Source organism: Zea mays, chromosome 5 (assembly GCF_902167145.1).
Source record: "Zea mays cultivar B73 chromosome 5, Zm-B73-REFERENCE-NAM-5.0, whole genome shotgun sequence".
NCBI classification, from domain to species: Eukaryota; Viridiplantae; Streptophyta; class Magnoliopsida; order Poales; family Poaceae; genus Zea; species Zea mays.
The window spans coordinates 7,049,388-7,065,688 of NC_050100.1; the positions used below are offsets into that span (position 1 = coordinate 7,049,388).

At 44.5% G+C, this 16,301-nt stretch overlaps 1 protein-coding gene across 1 annotated transcript; it reads right to left on the reverse strand.

The window, feature by feature from the left end:
• Nucleotides 1-22: 22 nt before the first annotated feature.
• On the reverse strand, nucleotides 23-2,806 carry LOC100276396 (uncharacterized). Its single transcript, NM_001150201.1, is given in 7 exon segments — nucleotides 23-423; nucleotides 1,088-1,234; nucleotides 1,322-1,517; nucleotides 1,602-1,720; nucleotides 1,817-1,937; nucleotides 2,159-2,253; nucleotides 2,381-2,806. Coding segments are annotated over 7 exon segments (1,206 nt in total). The 5' UTR covers nucleotides 2,618-2,806; the 3' UTR covers nucleotides 23-132.
• Nucleotides 2,807-16,301: the final 13,495 nt, after the last annotated feature.

Here is a 16,301-nt window from a genome sequence, read left to right on the forward strand (position 1 = left end):
ATGAATTTCTGGGTTTTGGATATAGAAAGATCTGACAATATATACTCAAATATCATGCACCGAAGGACACAAATAGTGAGATTACTGTATGACTTACAAAACCGTTGCAATACATTTTGTAGAAGCTATGACTCAAACTTTGGTTTCAAAAAAATAGGTCGATGAAACAGCCAAACCAGCTGCATCGTAAGTTCGGACAAGCCGCTGCCTCTTTCCAGGTGATTCCATCCAACAAAACTCTAAATGAAAAGAATCTAATTGGGAAATAGATTTGCTAATGTCTGATGGATATCCCATGTACATCCCACCAGGTAGCAATGTTATTTCATATCCTCCATCAAACTGAAGCAAGTTTTCATTTGCTGATCCTGTCCAGTTGACCGTTGTTGTTGTACCGGTTCCGATTTTAGTTGATAAAGTATCCTATGAACAGAAATACCGAAATTCTTATATGCATTCTTTTGAAGAAAATATATCGCTACAGTAAATGGTCATTTTTCCTATACAAATTTTCTGATGCAGAAATAAAGGGTGTTAGCAGAATCGGCAGACAAAACGAAGTAGATCAACCAACAAACGACAGAGCACAAACACAGGTTTAGGGCTTGTTCGGTTATTCCAATTCCATGTGGATTGAAGTGTATTGAAATAAATTGGGATGTATTTTGACTTGCTATGGATTCAAACCGACTCAATACCACCCAATCCACATGGATTAACGTGAAACGAACAAGCCCTTACGTGGAAAAACCTTCAATGCGAAGGGAAAAAACACGGGCACTAGGCAGGCGAAACCTTTACCAAGCCTTCCGGCGACGGACCTCCGCTCTGATCGCCAACACAGCCTCCATATGCAGAATTTGGATTACAAACTCAACAAAGGGTACTAAGTTTTTTTTTTCTTTTTTCTTAATGTGTAAACTAGAAGTTTGACTAAGATGAAGCAAAAGTAAGCATGCTGATGCACGCATGGATGGAGGAACAATTGATTAGGTTCATTCTGCCAAAATATTAGTTAGAAATTTAAGATTCAAACATGGATTATGTTTCAAATTGCAACAAGTCACCAAGAGGCTCTAGAACATACCTGAATCAATTGGCCATTAGAGCCCATTTTGAGAACAACAGCTGTATCTGCTTCAGCAAGTGTTGCTCCATACACCCCACTCCTCTTAGTCACAGAATGACCCTCCCATCTTCCAAGTACTGTACTTATCCTATCACTGCTGGCACTCTAAAAGAATAAAAGGTTGGGGCTAATTCAGAAGGATCCTGTCATGATTATACACGAAGGTTTCAGTGTCCCAATGAGTGAACTCACCTTGGTACAAACTGAATAGTGTTTAAATGATTGTGCCAATTCAGATCCCTGCCTCTTCTCATGAAAAATAAGAAGTGTGTCAAGCACTCCCTTTGGATCCATTATGTGGAAAGCCCTCATTCGACCATTGCCTTCAAGGGAGTAAAGACAATTTTCACATACGATAGATGGCTTGCGAGAAGGTATCTTCAGGTTTCTGGTGGAGACAAAATAGCTATGTTACACCTTATATAATAGTTTCACTGGACAATAAGCAAGTAAATTTGTAGCTATTACTTACTTGGGAGATTCTTCACCAGTATCATCTTCTCCAAGCGTGCCAACCCGAAGAACAGTCTCCAGCATTCCAGCAGTCTGATACCTCAGAGCAAATGCCTTTTCTTCAGGAAAGAACCCTATCTGTACACTAAACAATACCACTCATTAACTAAGCCCAGATGTACAGAATTTACAACTATAAGAGAGATCACGGGAAAAGCACAAGTTTCAGTGCACCTGCTGATATTTGTCCACAGTGAATATGTTCGTCTCTTTGATCTTGTATTCCACCCATTCAGGTTCAGAATCCTCTTCGTCCACGATTGATATTGCAGAGGATGCTTGCTTAATGTACAACCTAAAATCTCAACATGTACATACACACCGATTCAAGCAGATGGAACAAGCAAAATCATCGTGAATGATTTATTGTCACAATCTCACAGACCTGACACGAACTAGAAATATGCACTTACAAGGCAAGCAGCAAGCTAATTGACAACTGAAAACATTCCCAGTTTAACATGGATAATGATGATCGTTATCAGTATATACTGGCACTTTGGGAAGGAATATTACGATTGAAGGAGGCTGATGAGGTTGTCCTCCCCGTACGTGCTCACGGACAGCCGCGTGCTAATCTCCTGAAGAACCCTCCCGTGCGCGTCGAATTGCTACATGGAATGACAGAACACAAGTACAGGGCGGGCACAAGGCACGACAGTCAGACCAATCACGAATCCGGAAACTGCAGAAAGTATCGAAGATTAGAGGCGAACTGGCGAAGAGGGCGAAAAATACGTAGAATGACCCGTCCCACTTTCCGACGTTGAGGTCGAAGAAACGATGCAAGTTGTCGATACTCATGGAATCGTCCTCGTCCACCTCCGGTGGCCCTGCGACGGCCGCGCGGGCGGTGCTCAGCCGGTCGCGCCGGAACGCAGCGAGGCGCGCAGCGGGAAGAAGCCGTCTGCGGTGGCTCCTAGGCTGCGGGACGGCGAGGGCAGCGACGCGGAGGCCCACGAGGGCTTCCGCCATGGCGACTGGAGCGGGAGACGGAAGCGGGATAGATGTGCTATGTGTCCAGCTGATTTGCCGAGTCTTATCGGGTATTGGCGACGGCTATAGTGGTATGTTTGGTTTGATCATAAGAATGGATAGAAGGGGGCATCACAATTTTACGGTGTTTAGATGAGACCAAAGTGAGGGTGAGATAAATATCAGAGTAATTTTTTATGATGGCATGATTCAAAAAAATTAATAGGACGGTGTTGTCCTCTCCTCGTCCTACTTTGGCCTCAAACCAAACACACCCTGGATGAACAGGTGTCGGGGTGTTTGTTCAGCTTAATTTGTCTTTGATTGATCCTATAAAACAGTGACATGATACCATAGATGTCAATGTTTATCACTGTTTGCATAGTAAACTTTGAAATATGTGATAAGATAGAGGAACGACTGAATACATCCTTGGAATCGACTTCTAACATTCTACGTAATAATTATTTTGATAAAAATCGTCTAAATCAATATGAACACATAATTCATCAAGTCATGACGATGGAAGAAATCCGTTACTTCCTAAATCTCAAACCCTATAGACACATTCGTCTTGCTCCATATATATAATCCTACGATATTCAGATTTTCTCCACAACTAAATTCTCCAGATATCTACATTCTCAAAAAAGCCCGTCGAATAAAAACTGAATGACCTGATGTTCGTAGTAGGAAACATGTTAGTTTGTGTGAAATTCAAAACATCAGCAAACCTTTTCCTTTCTTCTAGGAAAAATATAATTTCATTGTTCGCTTTTGTTAGCCTAGCTCTAGCAGTTATCCTATCTTATCACCTATTTTAAACTTTACTCTATAAACAATACAAAACTCTTATTTTACATGATCTGCTATGGACAACCTTAGTACTCTTTCAAAGGCTCTTTCGACAGCTTCAAAAAATCTACGAAAGCTCCTCCACTGCCTTCTCCATAAAGATAGGGAGGAGTTCTCTCAGGAATGGCAAGGAGCTACCCAGAAACTAAGCGAAGCTAGAAGGATAAATTGGTCTAATATAAAATTTCTCGTAATAGTTAAATCCTACTAAATAGCCTACTTTATCTCTTCTGTTTAATAGTGTTTTCTATCCTTCACATAAAAGTTTTGCTCCCTAAGTTCCAACTCTATTCTAGTATGGTAATTATAGTAATGTAAATACAAGAAGCTAACTGCATAAAAGTAAATGTTCAAAGTAAAGAAAGGGTTAGGAACACGACAATTTTCTGAAGGTATCAGAGAGTCAGCATTACTCACTTGCCCTTGTTGGAGCAACCATGCCAGGGTGTAGATTGCCCTTGATTCTCTCAAGGACCAAGTGTCTCTATAGGTTTATTCTTTGCCAGACCGATATAGTGAATCACCCACAACCGTTTACACCATAAGTTAGACCATCCCATAATCTCTATCAGGTGATCACCAAGCTCCTAACCGCCACCAAGCCGACTAGGTCATGTCGATCACCAAGAGTAATAAGCACAAACTCTTACTTGACCTAAATAAGCTTAATGAGAAGGGTGGATCCATAGTTGCTACTCCCTATGCATTAACGAGATCCTTAATCTTGTGGTTATCAGATCTTAAACACCTCACTAGGGAAAGGCTTCCCTTAATTTCTCTCCAAAGTGTTTCTTTAACTAAACAAAATGGACAAGAGACCACAACTAGATGACATGGAGGGTATTTATATCCCCATGGCATGAAATTAGGTATTGCTTATTGTAACACCCGGGTTTTAGGGGTCCAAAGCCCGGGCGTAAACATAATCACCAGGTGTGCTGGGACCAAGTCTCACACATATGATGAATCATGGCACAGGATCGAATGTCACATCTTTACTATATAATCGGAGTTCTGTACAAAATAAATAATTACATTATAAGGAGACAACGGTCCAGCAACCCGAAGTTGACTGGGAGACGACGGCCTAGACCACTCACGAACTCATCACAGCATCCTCCACGCGCCTCATCCTGTGGTACCTGTTCTTGACCTGTGGGGGGTGTGAGACAGCAAGAGTGAGCTCACATACGTTCATCGCTCAACAAGTTGTGGGGAATAATGTGCATGAACTCACCAAAGGTGGGAGTTCATGTGAAGTGTAAGGCTTATCAAAAGAGGATGGTTAGAGCTGAGCATTGCTTTTAAAGGTGGTCAAAATTTTATTAGCAATTACTAAGTATAAGTAAATACCAACCCAATTAAGTAGTAGAACAAAAGTAACAACCTCACCTGCGATGCAATGCATATGACAAATTGAGTTTAGGTTCCATAAATTAATCATGTGAGGGTCCGAGCTGCTCATGACCGTGAGCACGGCTAGTATACCAGTTTTACACTCTTCAGAGGTTGCGCATCTTTACCCACAAGTCATGTTACCCATCTGCCAAGGGATCGCGACTTCCCATACACCTCTACCGAGGAGGCGAGGCAGGGTAACACTACGAGGCCTTTACAAAGTTCCACTAGCTTCAGAAAACCCGCTACAGTTTATAGGAAGCTCCAATGCAGGAATCCCTTGTAGGACCGCCATCGCAGCAAAATCCTCCCGAGGGCCTCCCTACACTGACCACTCCCCTACTGCCCTTGCCCCTTTCGGGTAAGGTAGTCTTCCACTAGCTTTCCTAATTAATCAGCCAAGGGGTCCCATTCCTCCCTTGTGGTAGCACTGTTTTCCCGGGTGGTCGCTCCATGTTCCAATTAACATAATGATCTTATCATGAATAGTAGTAATAAACAAATAATAAAAGTGTGATCATGAATAATGTATCTTCATTCCCAAAACCACATAAAGCACTAGCAAGTACTACCCAAAAAGTTCAGTGGTAAACAAGGTATAAAGATAATCAAACTAGGGTAACCTATTGGGTCCCATCAAAATTAACCTATGCAGATCATTATGATTAATTAGAACATGAGTGGGTAAAAAGAAGTGATCAAGGGCACAACTTGCCTGGGACTTGAGATTCCAGGTACCAGGATGATCTTCAGATGACTCGTGACCTCACTGCTAGTCGTAGCAATACAGACAAACATTGTATAGGCAAAATTAACATTACACCAAACATATATGCAAAATACACAGTAATAATCTACACATTAAAATAAAATTCTAGGAACAGAAATCATAATTTTTGGACTTATAGATTTTAAGTTATGCATTTTCAAATGTTTTATGTGTTTAAAATGGGATTAAGTGTGGGATTAATTTTCTTACTGTTGTCATGATAAAACAGAGACAGTAAGTGTTAGAGAATAAAATTACTAAATTTTAGGAACTGGAATGGAGTAATTTGGAGTTCATATGCAATTTCTATGGAATAAACAAGTTCTAGGGTTTATTTTTATATTAAAAATCTAATTTCTTATTCATTTAATCAATTTAAAACAGTACTGGACTGGGCCCAATATTACAGAGGAAGGTAGGGGTCCTGGCGCAAAATAAACCGAGACACAGATTTCTATTTGTAGTACTGCGGGTTGATTTCCCTATTTTCTAGGGTCTCTTTAGAAAGAATGGCGCCCGAAGAGGTATCGGTGATTACCATCCGTTGGATCAAGACCGAGGGCCCAGATCATATCTGGCACCACACCAAACCGGTATGTAAATCCACACGTTGACCCAGAGATCAACGGTGGAGATTCTACGCACCCTAGATCTATCTTGCACCGTCCGATCAAAACTCAACGGCGCAGACCGAATGCGGCGAAGGGTTGAAAGGGAATTAGGCTTACACCTAGTTCCCAAATAATTTTGGTGGTTGAATTGCCCAACACAAATAATCGGACTAACTAGTTTGCCCCAGTGTATAGAGTATACAGGTGTAAAGGTTCACATTCAGTCAATAAAAAGACCAAGTGTTGGATTCAACAAAGGAGCAATGAGGCAACCGAGGGCACCTCTGGCTGGAGGCACCGGACTGTCCGGTGTGCACCGGACAGTGTCCGGTGCGCCCAGAGGACACCAACTCAAACTCTTCGCCCTCGGGAATTCTCGGAAGCCGGCGCGCTATAATTCACCGGACTGTCCGGTGTGCACCGGACATGTCCGGTGCTCCAAGGAAGCGCGGTCTCCGGAACTCGCCAGCCTCGGGTTCGCGCGGCAGCCGCTCCGCTAAAATTCACCGGACTGTCCGGTGTGCACCGGACTGTCCGGTGTGCCAGCGAAGCAACGGCTCCCTGCGGCGCCAACGGCTCCCTGCGGTGCATTTAATGCGCGCGCAGCGCGCGCAGATGTCAGGCACGCCCATACTGGTGCACCAGACATCAAACAGTACATGTCCGGTGTGCACCGGACACCCAGGCGAGCCCACAAGTCAGAAGCTCCAACGGCTAGAATCCAACGGCAGTGATGACGTGGCAGGGGGCACCGGACTGTCCGGTGCGCCATCGAACAGACAGGTTCCCAACGGCCACATTTGGCGGTTGGGGCTATAAATACCCCAACCACCCCTCCATTCATGGCATCCAAGTTTTCCCACTTCTCAACCACTTACAAGAGCTAGGCATTCAATTCTAGACACACCCAAAGAGATCAAATCCTCTCCAATTCCACACAAACCCTAAGTGACTAGTGAGAGTGATTTGCCGTGTTCATTTGAGCTCTTGCGCTTGGATCGCTTTCTTTCTTTCTCACTTGCTCGTGTGATCAACACTCAATTGTAATCAAGGCAAGAGGCACCAATTGTGTGGTGGCCCTTGCGGGAAGTTTTGTTCCCGGCTTTTGATTTGAGAAGAGAAAGCTCACTCGATCCGCGGGATCGGTTGAGAGAGGGAAGGGTTGAAAGAGACCCGGCCTTTGTGGCCTCCTCAACGGGGAGTAGGTTTGAGAGAACCGAACCTCGGTAAAACAAATCCTCGTGTCTCACTTCATTATTCGCTTGCGATTTGTTTTGCGCCCTCTCTCGCGGACTCTTTTATATTTCTAACGCTAACTCGGCTTGCAGTTGTGTTTATATTTGTAAATTTCAGTTTCGCCCTATTCACCCCCCCTCTAGGCGACTATCAATTGGTATCAGAGCCCGGTGCTTCATTAGAGCCTAACCGCTCGAAGTGATGTCGGGAGATCATGCCAAGAAGGAGATGGAGACAGGCGAAAAGCCCACTACAAGCCACGGGAGCACTTCATCGGAAGAGTCCCGCACCAAGAGGAAGGAGAAGAAGAAGGACTCCTCCAAACGGAAGGAGAAAAAGGCTTCCTCTTCTCACCACCAAGAGAAGAAGGAAAAATCTTCTTCCCACAAGCCGCATCGGAAAGGCGACAAGCATAAGAGGATGAGGAAGGTGGTCTACTACGAGACCGACACTTCATCAACATCGACCTCCGACTCTGATGCGCCCTCCGTCACTTCTAAGCGCCAAGAGCGCAAGAAGTATAGTAAGATCCCCCTACGCTACCCTCGCATTTCCAAACATACACCTTTACTTTCCGTCCCATTAGGCAAACCACCAACTTTTGATGGTGAAGATTACGCTAGGTGGAGCGATTTAATGCGATTTCATCTAACCTCGCTCCACAAAGGTATATGGGATGTTGTTGAGTTTGGTGTACAGGTACCGTCGATAGGGGATGAAAACTATGATGAGGATGAGGTGGCCCAAATCGAGCACTTCAACTCTCAAGCAACAACAATACTCCTAGCCTCTTTAAGTAGAGAGGAGTATAACAAAGTTCAAGGGTTGAAGAACGCAAAGGAGATTTGGGATTTACTCAAGACCGCGCATGAAGGTGATGAGCTCACCAAGATCACCAAGCGGGAAACGATTGAGGGGGAGCTCGGTCGGTTCCGGCTTCGAAAAGGGGAGGAGCCACAACACATGTACAATCGGCTCAAGACCTTGGTGAACCAAGCGCGCAACCTCGGGAGCGTAAAGTGGGATGACCACGAGGTGGTTAAGGTTATTCTAAGATCACTTATTTTCCTTAACCCTACTCAAGTTCAATTAATCCGTGGTAATCCTAGATATACTAAAATGACCCCCGAGGAAGTTATCGGGAATTTTGTAAGTTTTGAGTGCATGATCGAAGGCTCGAGGAAGATCAACGAGCTTGATGATGCCACCACATCCGAAGCTCAACCCGTTGCATTCAAGGCAACGGAGGAGAAGAAGGAGGAGTCTACACCAAGTCGACAACCAATAGACGCCTCCAAGCTCGACAATGAGGAAATGACGCTCGTCATCAAGAGCTTCCGCCAAATCCTCAAGCAAAGGAGGGGGAAGGATCACAAGTCCCGCTCCAAGAAGGTTTGCTACAAGTGTGGTAAGCCCGGTCATTTTATTGCTAAATGTCCTATATCTAGTGACAGTGACCGAGGCGACGACAAGAAGGGAAGAAGAAAGGAGAAGAAGAGGTACTACAAGAAGAAGGGCGGCGATGCCCATGTTTGTCGCGAGTGGGACTCCGACGAGAGCTCAAGCGACTCCTCCGACGACGAGGACGCCGCCAACATCGCCGTCACCAAGGGACTCCTCTTCCCCAACGTCGGCCACAAGTGCCTCATGGCAAAGGACGGCAAAAAGAAGGTTAAATCTAAATCCTCCACTAAATATGAATCCTCTAGTGATGACAATGCTAGTGATGAGGAAGATAATTTGCGTTCCCTTTTTGCCAACCTTAACATAGCTCAAAAAGAAAAATTAAATGAATTGGTTAGTGCTATTCATGAAAAGGATGACCTTTTGGATTCCCAAGAGGATTGTCTAATTAAAGAAAACAAAAAACATGTTAAGGTTAAAAAGGCTTATGCTCTAGAAGTAGAAAAATGTGAAAAATTATCTAGTGAGCTAAGCACTTGCCGTGAGATGATTGACAACCTTAGGAATGAAAATGCTATTTTAAATGCTAAGGTTGATTCACATGTTTGTAATGTTTCAATTCCCAATCTTAGAAATGATAATATTGATTTGCTTGCTAAGATTGATGAATTGAGTGTATCTCTTGCTAGCCTTAGAGTAGAAAATGAAAAGTTGATTACTAAGGCTAAAGAACTAGATGTTTGCAATGTTACAATTTCTGACCTTAGAACTAAAAATGATATGTTGCATGCTAAGGTTGTAGAATTAAAATCTTGCAAACCCTCTACATCTATTGTTGAGCATGTATCTATTTGTACTAGATGTAGAAATGTTGATATTGATGCTATTCATGATCATATGGCTTTGATTAAACAACAAAATGATCATATAGCAAAACTAGATGCTAAAATTGCCGAGCACAACTTAGAAAATGAGAAATTTAAATTTGCTCGTAGCATGCTTTATAATGGGAGACGCCCGGGCATTAAGGATGGCATTGGCTTCCAAAGGGGAGACAATGTCAAAATTAGTGCCCCTCCTAAGAGATTGTCCAACTTTGTTAAGGGCAAAGCTCCCATGCCTCAGGATAACGAGGGTTACATTTTATACCCTGCCGGTTATCCCGAGGACAAAATTAGGAAAATTCATTCTAGGAAGTCTCACTCTAGCCCTAATCATGCTTTTATGTATAAGGGTGAGACATCTAGCTCTAGGCAACCAACCCGTGCCAAGTTGCCTAAGAATAAGATTCCCAATGCATCAAATGAACATAGCATTTCATTTAAGACTTTTGATGCATCATATGTTTTGACTAACAAATCCGGCAAGGTCGTTGCCAAGTTTGTTGGGGGCAAACACAAGGGCTCCAAGACTTGTGTTTGGGTACCCAAAGTTCTTGTTTCTAATGCCAAAGGACCCAAAACAGTTTGGGTACCTAAAGTCAAGAACTAAATTTGTTTTGTAGGTTTATGCATCCGGGGGCTCAAGTTGGATACTCGACAGCGGGTGCACAAACCACATGACCGGGGAGAAAAGGATGTTCTCCTCATATGAGAAAAACAAAGATCCCCAACGAGCTATCACATTCGGGGATGGAAATCAAGGTTTGGTCAAAGGACTTGGTAAAATTGCTATATCTCCTGACCATTCTATTTCCAATGTTTTTCTTGTAGATTCTTTAGACTACAACTTGCTTTCTGTTTCCCAATTATGTCAAATGGGCTACAACTGTCTTTTTACTGATGTAGGTGTCACTGTCTTTAGAAGAAGTGATGATTCAATAGCATTTAAGGGTGTGTTAAAGGGTCAGCTATACTTAGTAGATTTTGATAGAGCTGAACTCGACACTTGCTTAATTGCTAAGACTAACATGGGTTGGCTCTGGCACCGCCGACTAGCCCATGTTGGGATGAAGAATCTTCATAAGCTTCTAAAGGGAGAACACATTTTGGGATTAACAAATGTTCATTTTGAGAAAGACAGGATTTGTAGCGCCTGCCAGGCAGGGAAGCAAGTCGGAGTCCATCATCCACACAAGAACATCATGACGACCGACAGGCCGCTTGAGCTACTCCACATGGATCTATTCGGCCCGATTGCTTACATAAGCATCGGCGGGAGTAAGTATTGTCTTGTAATAGTGGATGATTATTCTCGCTTCACTTGGGTATTCTTTTTACAGGAAAAATCTCAAACCCAAGAGACTTTAAAGGGGTTCTTGAGACGGGCTCAAAATGAGTTCGGCTTAAGGATCAAGAAAATAAGAAGCGACAACGGGACGGAGTTCAAGAACTCACAAATTGAAGGCTTTCTTGAGGAGGAGGGCATCAAGCATGAGTTCTCCTCTCCCTACACGCCACAACAAAATGGTGTAGTGGAAAGGAAGAATCGAACTCTTTTGGACATGGCAAGAACCATGCTTGATGAGTACAAGACACCGGACCGGTTTTGGGCCGAAGCGGTCAACACCGCCTGCTACGCCATCAATCGGTTATATCTTCACCGAATCCTCAAGAAGACATCATATGAACTCCTAACCGGTAAAAAGCCCAACATTTCATACTTTAGAGTTTTTGGTAGCAAATGCTTTATTCTTGTTAAAAGAGGTAGAAAATCTAAATTTGCACCTAAAACTATAGAAGGCTTTTTACTAGGATATGACTCAAACACAAGGGCATATAGAGTCTTTAACAAGTCCAATGGACTAGTTGAAGTCTCATGTGACGTTGTGTTTGATGAAACTAACGGCTCTCAAGTAGAGCAAGTTGATCTTGATGAGATAGGTGAAGAACAGGCTCCATGCATAGCGCTAAGGAACATGTCCATTGGGGATGTGTGTCCTAAAGAATCCGAAGAGCCTCCACATGCACAAGATCAACCGTCCTCCTCCACGCAAGCATCTCCACCAACTCAAAATGAGGATGAAGCTCAAGTTGATGAAGGACAAAATCAAGAAGATGAGCCACCTCAAGATAATGGCAATGATCAAGGGGGAGATAAAAATGATCAAGATAAGGAGGATGAGGAAGAACCAAGGCCGCCACACCCAAGAGTCCACCAAGCAATCCAACGAGATCACCCCGTCGACACCATCCTCGGCGACATTCATAAGGGGGTAACTACTCGATCTCGGGTTGCACATTTTTGTGAGCATTACTCTTTTGTTTCCTCTATTGAGCCACACAGGGTGGAGGAAGCACTTCAAGATTCGGATTGGGTGATGGCGATGCAAGAGGAGCTCAACAACTTCACTAGAAATGAGGTATGGTATTTAGTTCCACGTCCTAACCAAAATGTTGTAGGAACCAAATGGGTCTTCCGCAACAAGCAAGATGAGCATGGTGTGGTGACAAGGAACAAAGCACGACTTGTGGCCAAGGGATACTCCCAAGTCGAAGGTTTGGATTTCGGTGAAACCTATGCACCCGTAGCTAGGCTTGAGTCAATTCGCATATTATTGGCCTATGCTACTTACCATGGCTTTAAGCTTTATCAAATGGACGTGAAAAGTGTCTTCCTCAATGGACCAATCAAGGAAGAGGTCTATGTTGAGCAACCTCCCGGCTTTGAAGACAGTGAGTATCCTGACCATGTCTATAGGCTCTCTAAGGCGCTTTATGGGCTCAAGCAAGCCCCAAGAGCATGGTATGAATGCCTAAGAGATTTCCTTATTGCTAATGGCTTCAAAGTCGGCAAGGCCGATCCTACTTTATTCACTAAAACTCTTGACAATGATTTGTTTGTATGCCAAATTTATGTTGATGATATTATATTTGGGTCTACTAACGAATCTACATGTGAAGAATTTAGTAGGATCATGACACAGAAATTTGAGATGTCTATGATGGGGGAGTTGAAGTATTTTCTAGGATTTCAAGTGAAGCAACTCCAAGAGGGCACCTTCATCAGCCAAACGAAGTACACTCAAGACATCCTAAGCAAGTTTGGAATGAAGGATGCCAAACCCATCAAAACACCCATTGTAACAAATGGGCATCTCGACCTCGACACGGGAGGTAAGTCCGTGGATCAAAAGGTATACCGGTCGATGATAGGATCATTACTCTATTTATGTGCATCTCGACCAGACATTATGCTTTCCGTTTGCATGGGTGCAAGATTTCAATCCGACCCTAAGGAATCCCACCTTACGGCCGTAAAACGAATCTTGAGATATTTGGCTTATACTCCTAAGTTTGGGCTTTGGTACCCTCGGGGATCCACTTTTGATTTGATTGGTTATTCGGATGCCGATTGGGCGGGGTGTAAAATTAATAGGAAGAGCACATCGGGGACTTGCCAGTTCTTGGGAAGATCCTTAGTGTCTTGGGCTTCAAAGAAGCAAAATTCGGTCGCTCTCTCCACCGCCGAAGCCGAGTACATTGCCGCGGGTCATTGTTGCGCGCAATTGCTTTGGATGAGGCAAACCCTGCGGGACTACGGTTACAAATTAACCAAAGTCCCTTTGCTATGTGATAATGAGAGTGCAATCAAAATGGCCGACAATCCTGTCGAGCATAGCCGCACTAAGCACATAGCCATTCGGTATCATTTTCTTAGGGATCACCAACAAAAGGGAGATATCAAGATCTCTTATATTAACACTAAAGATCAATTAGCCGATATCTTTACCAAGCCACTTGATGAACAATCTTTTACCAAACTTAGGCATGAGCTCAATATTCTTGATTCTAGAAATTTCTTTTGCTAACTTGCACACATAGCTCATTTATATACCTTTGATCATATCTCTTTCATATGCTATGACTAATGTGTTTTTCAAGTGTATTTCAAACCAAGTCATAGGTGTATTAAAAGGAAATTGGAGTCTTCGGCGAAGACAAAGGCTTCCACTCCGTAACTCATCCTTCGCCATCGCTCCAAGAAAAGGACTTCGTCTTTGGTATAATCTTAACTCATTTACTTATGACCAAAGGGGAAGAAATTACTTCGAGGGCTCTAATGATTCCGTTTTTGGCGATTCATGCCAAAAAGGGGGAGAAATGAGCCCAAAGCAAAAGGACCGCACCACCACAAATTTCAAAAACTTAGTACTTTCCAAAAGTATTTTTCAATTGGTATATCAAAAGGGGGAGAAAGCAGTATTTCAAAAATGGTATATCAAAACCCTCTTGAACACTAAGAGGAGTATCTCATTTAGGGGGAGTTTTGTTAAGTCAAAGGAAAAGCATTTAAAACGAGGGGAGAAAATTTCAAATCTTGAAAATGCTTTGCAAACTCTTATTCATTTACCTTTGACTATTTACAAAAGATCTTTGAAATGGATTTACAAAAGGATTTGCAAAAACAAAACATGTGGTGCAAACGTGGTCCAAAATGCTAAATAAGAAAGAAACATTCCATGCATATCTTGTAAGTAGTTTTATTGGCTCAATTCCAAGCAACCTTTACACTTACATTATGCAAATTAGTTCAATTATGCACTTCTATATTTGCTTTGGTTTGTGTTGGCATCAATCACCAAAAAGGGGGAGATTGAAAGGGAATTAGGCTTACACCTAGTTCCCAAATAATTTTGGTGGTTGAATTGCCCAACACAAATAATCGGACTAACTAGTTTGCCCCAGTGTATAGAGTATACAGGTGTAAAGGTTCACATTCAGTCAATAAAAAGACCAAGTGTTGGATTCAACAAAGGAGCAATGAGGCAACCGAGGGCACCTCTGGCTGGAGGCACCGGACTGTCCGGTGTGCACCGGACAGTGTCCGGTGCGCCCAGAGGACACCAACTCAAACTCTTCGCCCTCGGGAATTCTCGGAAGCCGGCGCGCTATAATTCACCGGACTGTCCGGTGTGCACCGGACATGTCCGGTGCTCCAAGGAAGCGCGGTCTCCGGAACTCGCCAGCCTCGGGTTCGCGCGGCAGCCGCTCCGCTAAAATTCACCGGACTGTCCGGTGTGCACCGGACTGTCCGGTGTGCCAGCGAAGCAACGGCTCCCTGCGGCGCCAACGGCTCCCTGCGGTGCATTTAATGCGCGCGCAGCGCGCGCAGATGTCAGGCACGCCCATACTGGTGCACCAGACATCAAACAGTACATGTCCGGTGTGCACCGGACACCCAGGCGGGCCCACAAGTCAGAAGCTCCAACGGCTAGAATCCAACGGCAGTGATGACGTGGCAGGGGGCACCGGACTGTCCGGTGTGCACCGGACTGTCCGGTGCGCCATCGAACAGACAGGTTCCCAACGGCCACATTTGGCGGTTGGGGCTATAAATACCCCAACCACCCCTCCATTCATGGCATCCAAGTTTTCCCACTTCTCAACCACTTACAAGAGCTAGGCATTCAATTCTAGACACACCCAAAGAGATCAAATCCTCTCCAATTCCACACAAACCCTAAGTGACTAGTGAGAGTGATTTGCCGTGTTCATTTGAGCTCTTGCGCTTGGATCGCTTTCTTTCTTTCTCACTTGCTCGTGTGATCAACACTCAATTGTAATCAAGGCAAGAGGCACCAATTGTGTGGTGGCCCTTGCGGGAAGTTTTGTTCCCGGCTTTTGATTTGAGAAGAGAAAGCTCACTCGATCCGCGGGATCGGTTGAGAGAGGGAAGGGTTGAAAGAGACTCGGCCTTTGTGGCCTCCTCAATGGGGAGTAGGTTTGAGAGAACCGAACCTCGGTAAAACAAATCCTCGTGTCTCACTTCATTATTCGCTTGCGATTTGTTTTGCGCCCTCTCTCGCGGACTCTTTTATATTTCTAACGCTAACTCGGCTTGCAGTTGTGTTTATATTTGTAAATTTCAGTTTCGCCCTATTCACCCCCCCTCTAGGCGACTATCAAGGGTTACGCGACGTTCTAATCTGAACCGTCCAGAGGTAAGATCAACGGCCCATAGTGCACCCTATCTCCTACCCAGCCCGACGGTGGCGCCGCCCCGCGAGCACGGCGGCGGCCATCACCGGAGCACAGCGCGACAACACGATGATGTCCCAAAGAGAGAACGGGTAGGCGCAAAACATAATAGGGACGACGGCGGACCATGGAGAGGGACAATTACCGGAAGACGGGTCCACCAGAACCCAGGCGACGGAGGATGGCGGCACGACGGTGGTGAAGAGGCTCCGGTGAAAAATTAGCCATCCATGAGACCCAGATCGAGCCTCAGGAAGACCCGCCCAGATTCATAGTGCACCGATGAACCACCAGGGTCGCCCACCGTGGCCAACCGAGGTCATTCCTCCCTACTTCATGCGCCCGAGGAAGATCCGCACCGGGTGTTCTTACTCTCTCTCCCTCACCGCTCTGCTCGATGGAGGTGCTCGGGTCTGATGGAGGGGGAAGGAGGGGTACAAAACTTCGGCTTATATGCACCACGGCGAAGTCCGTGCGGTGGAAACCGACCG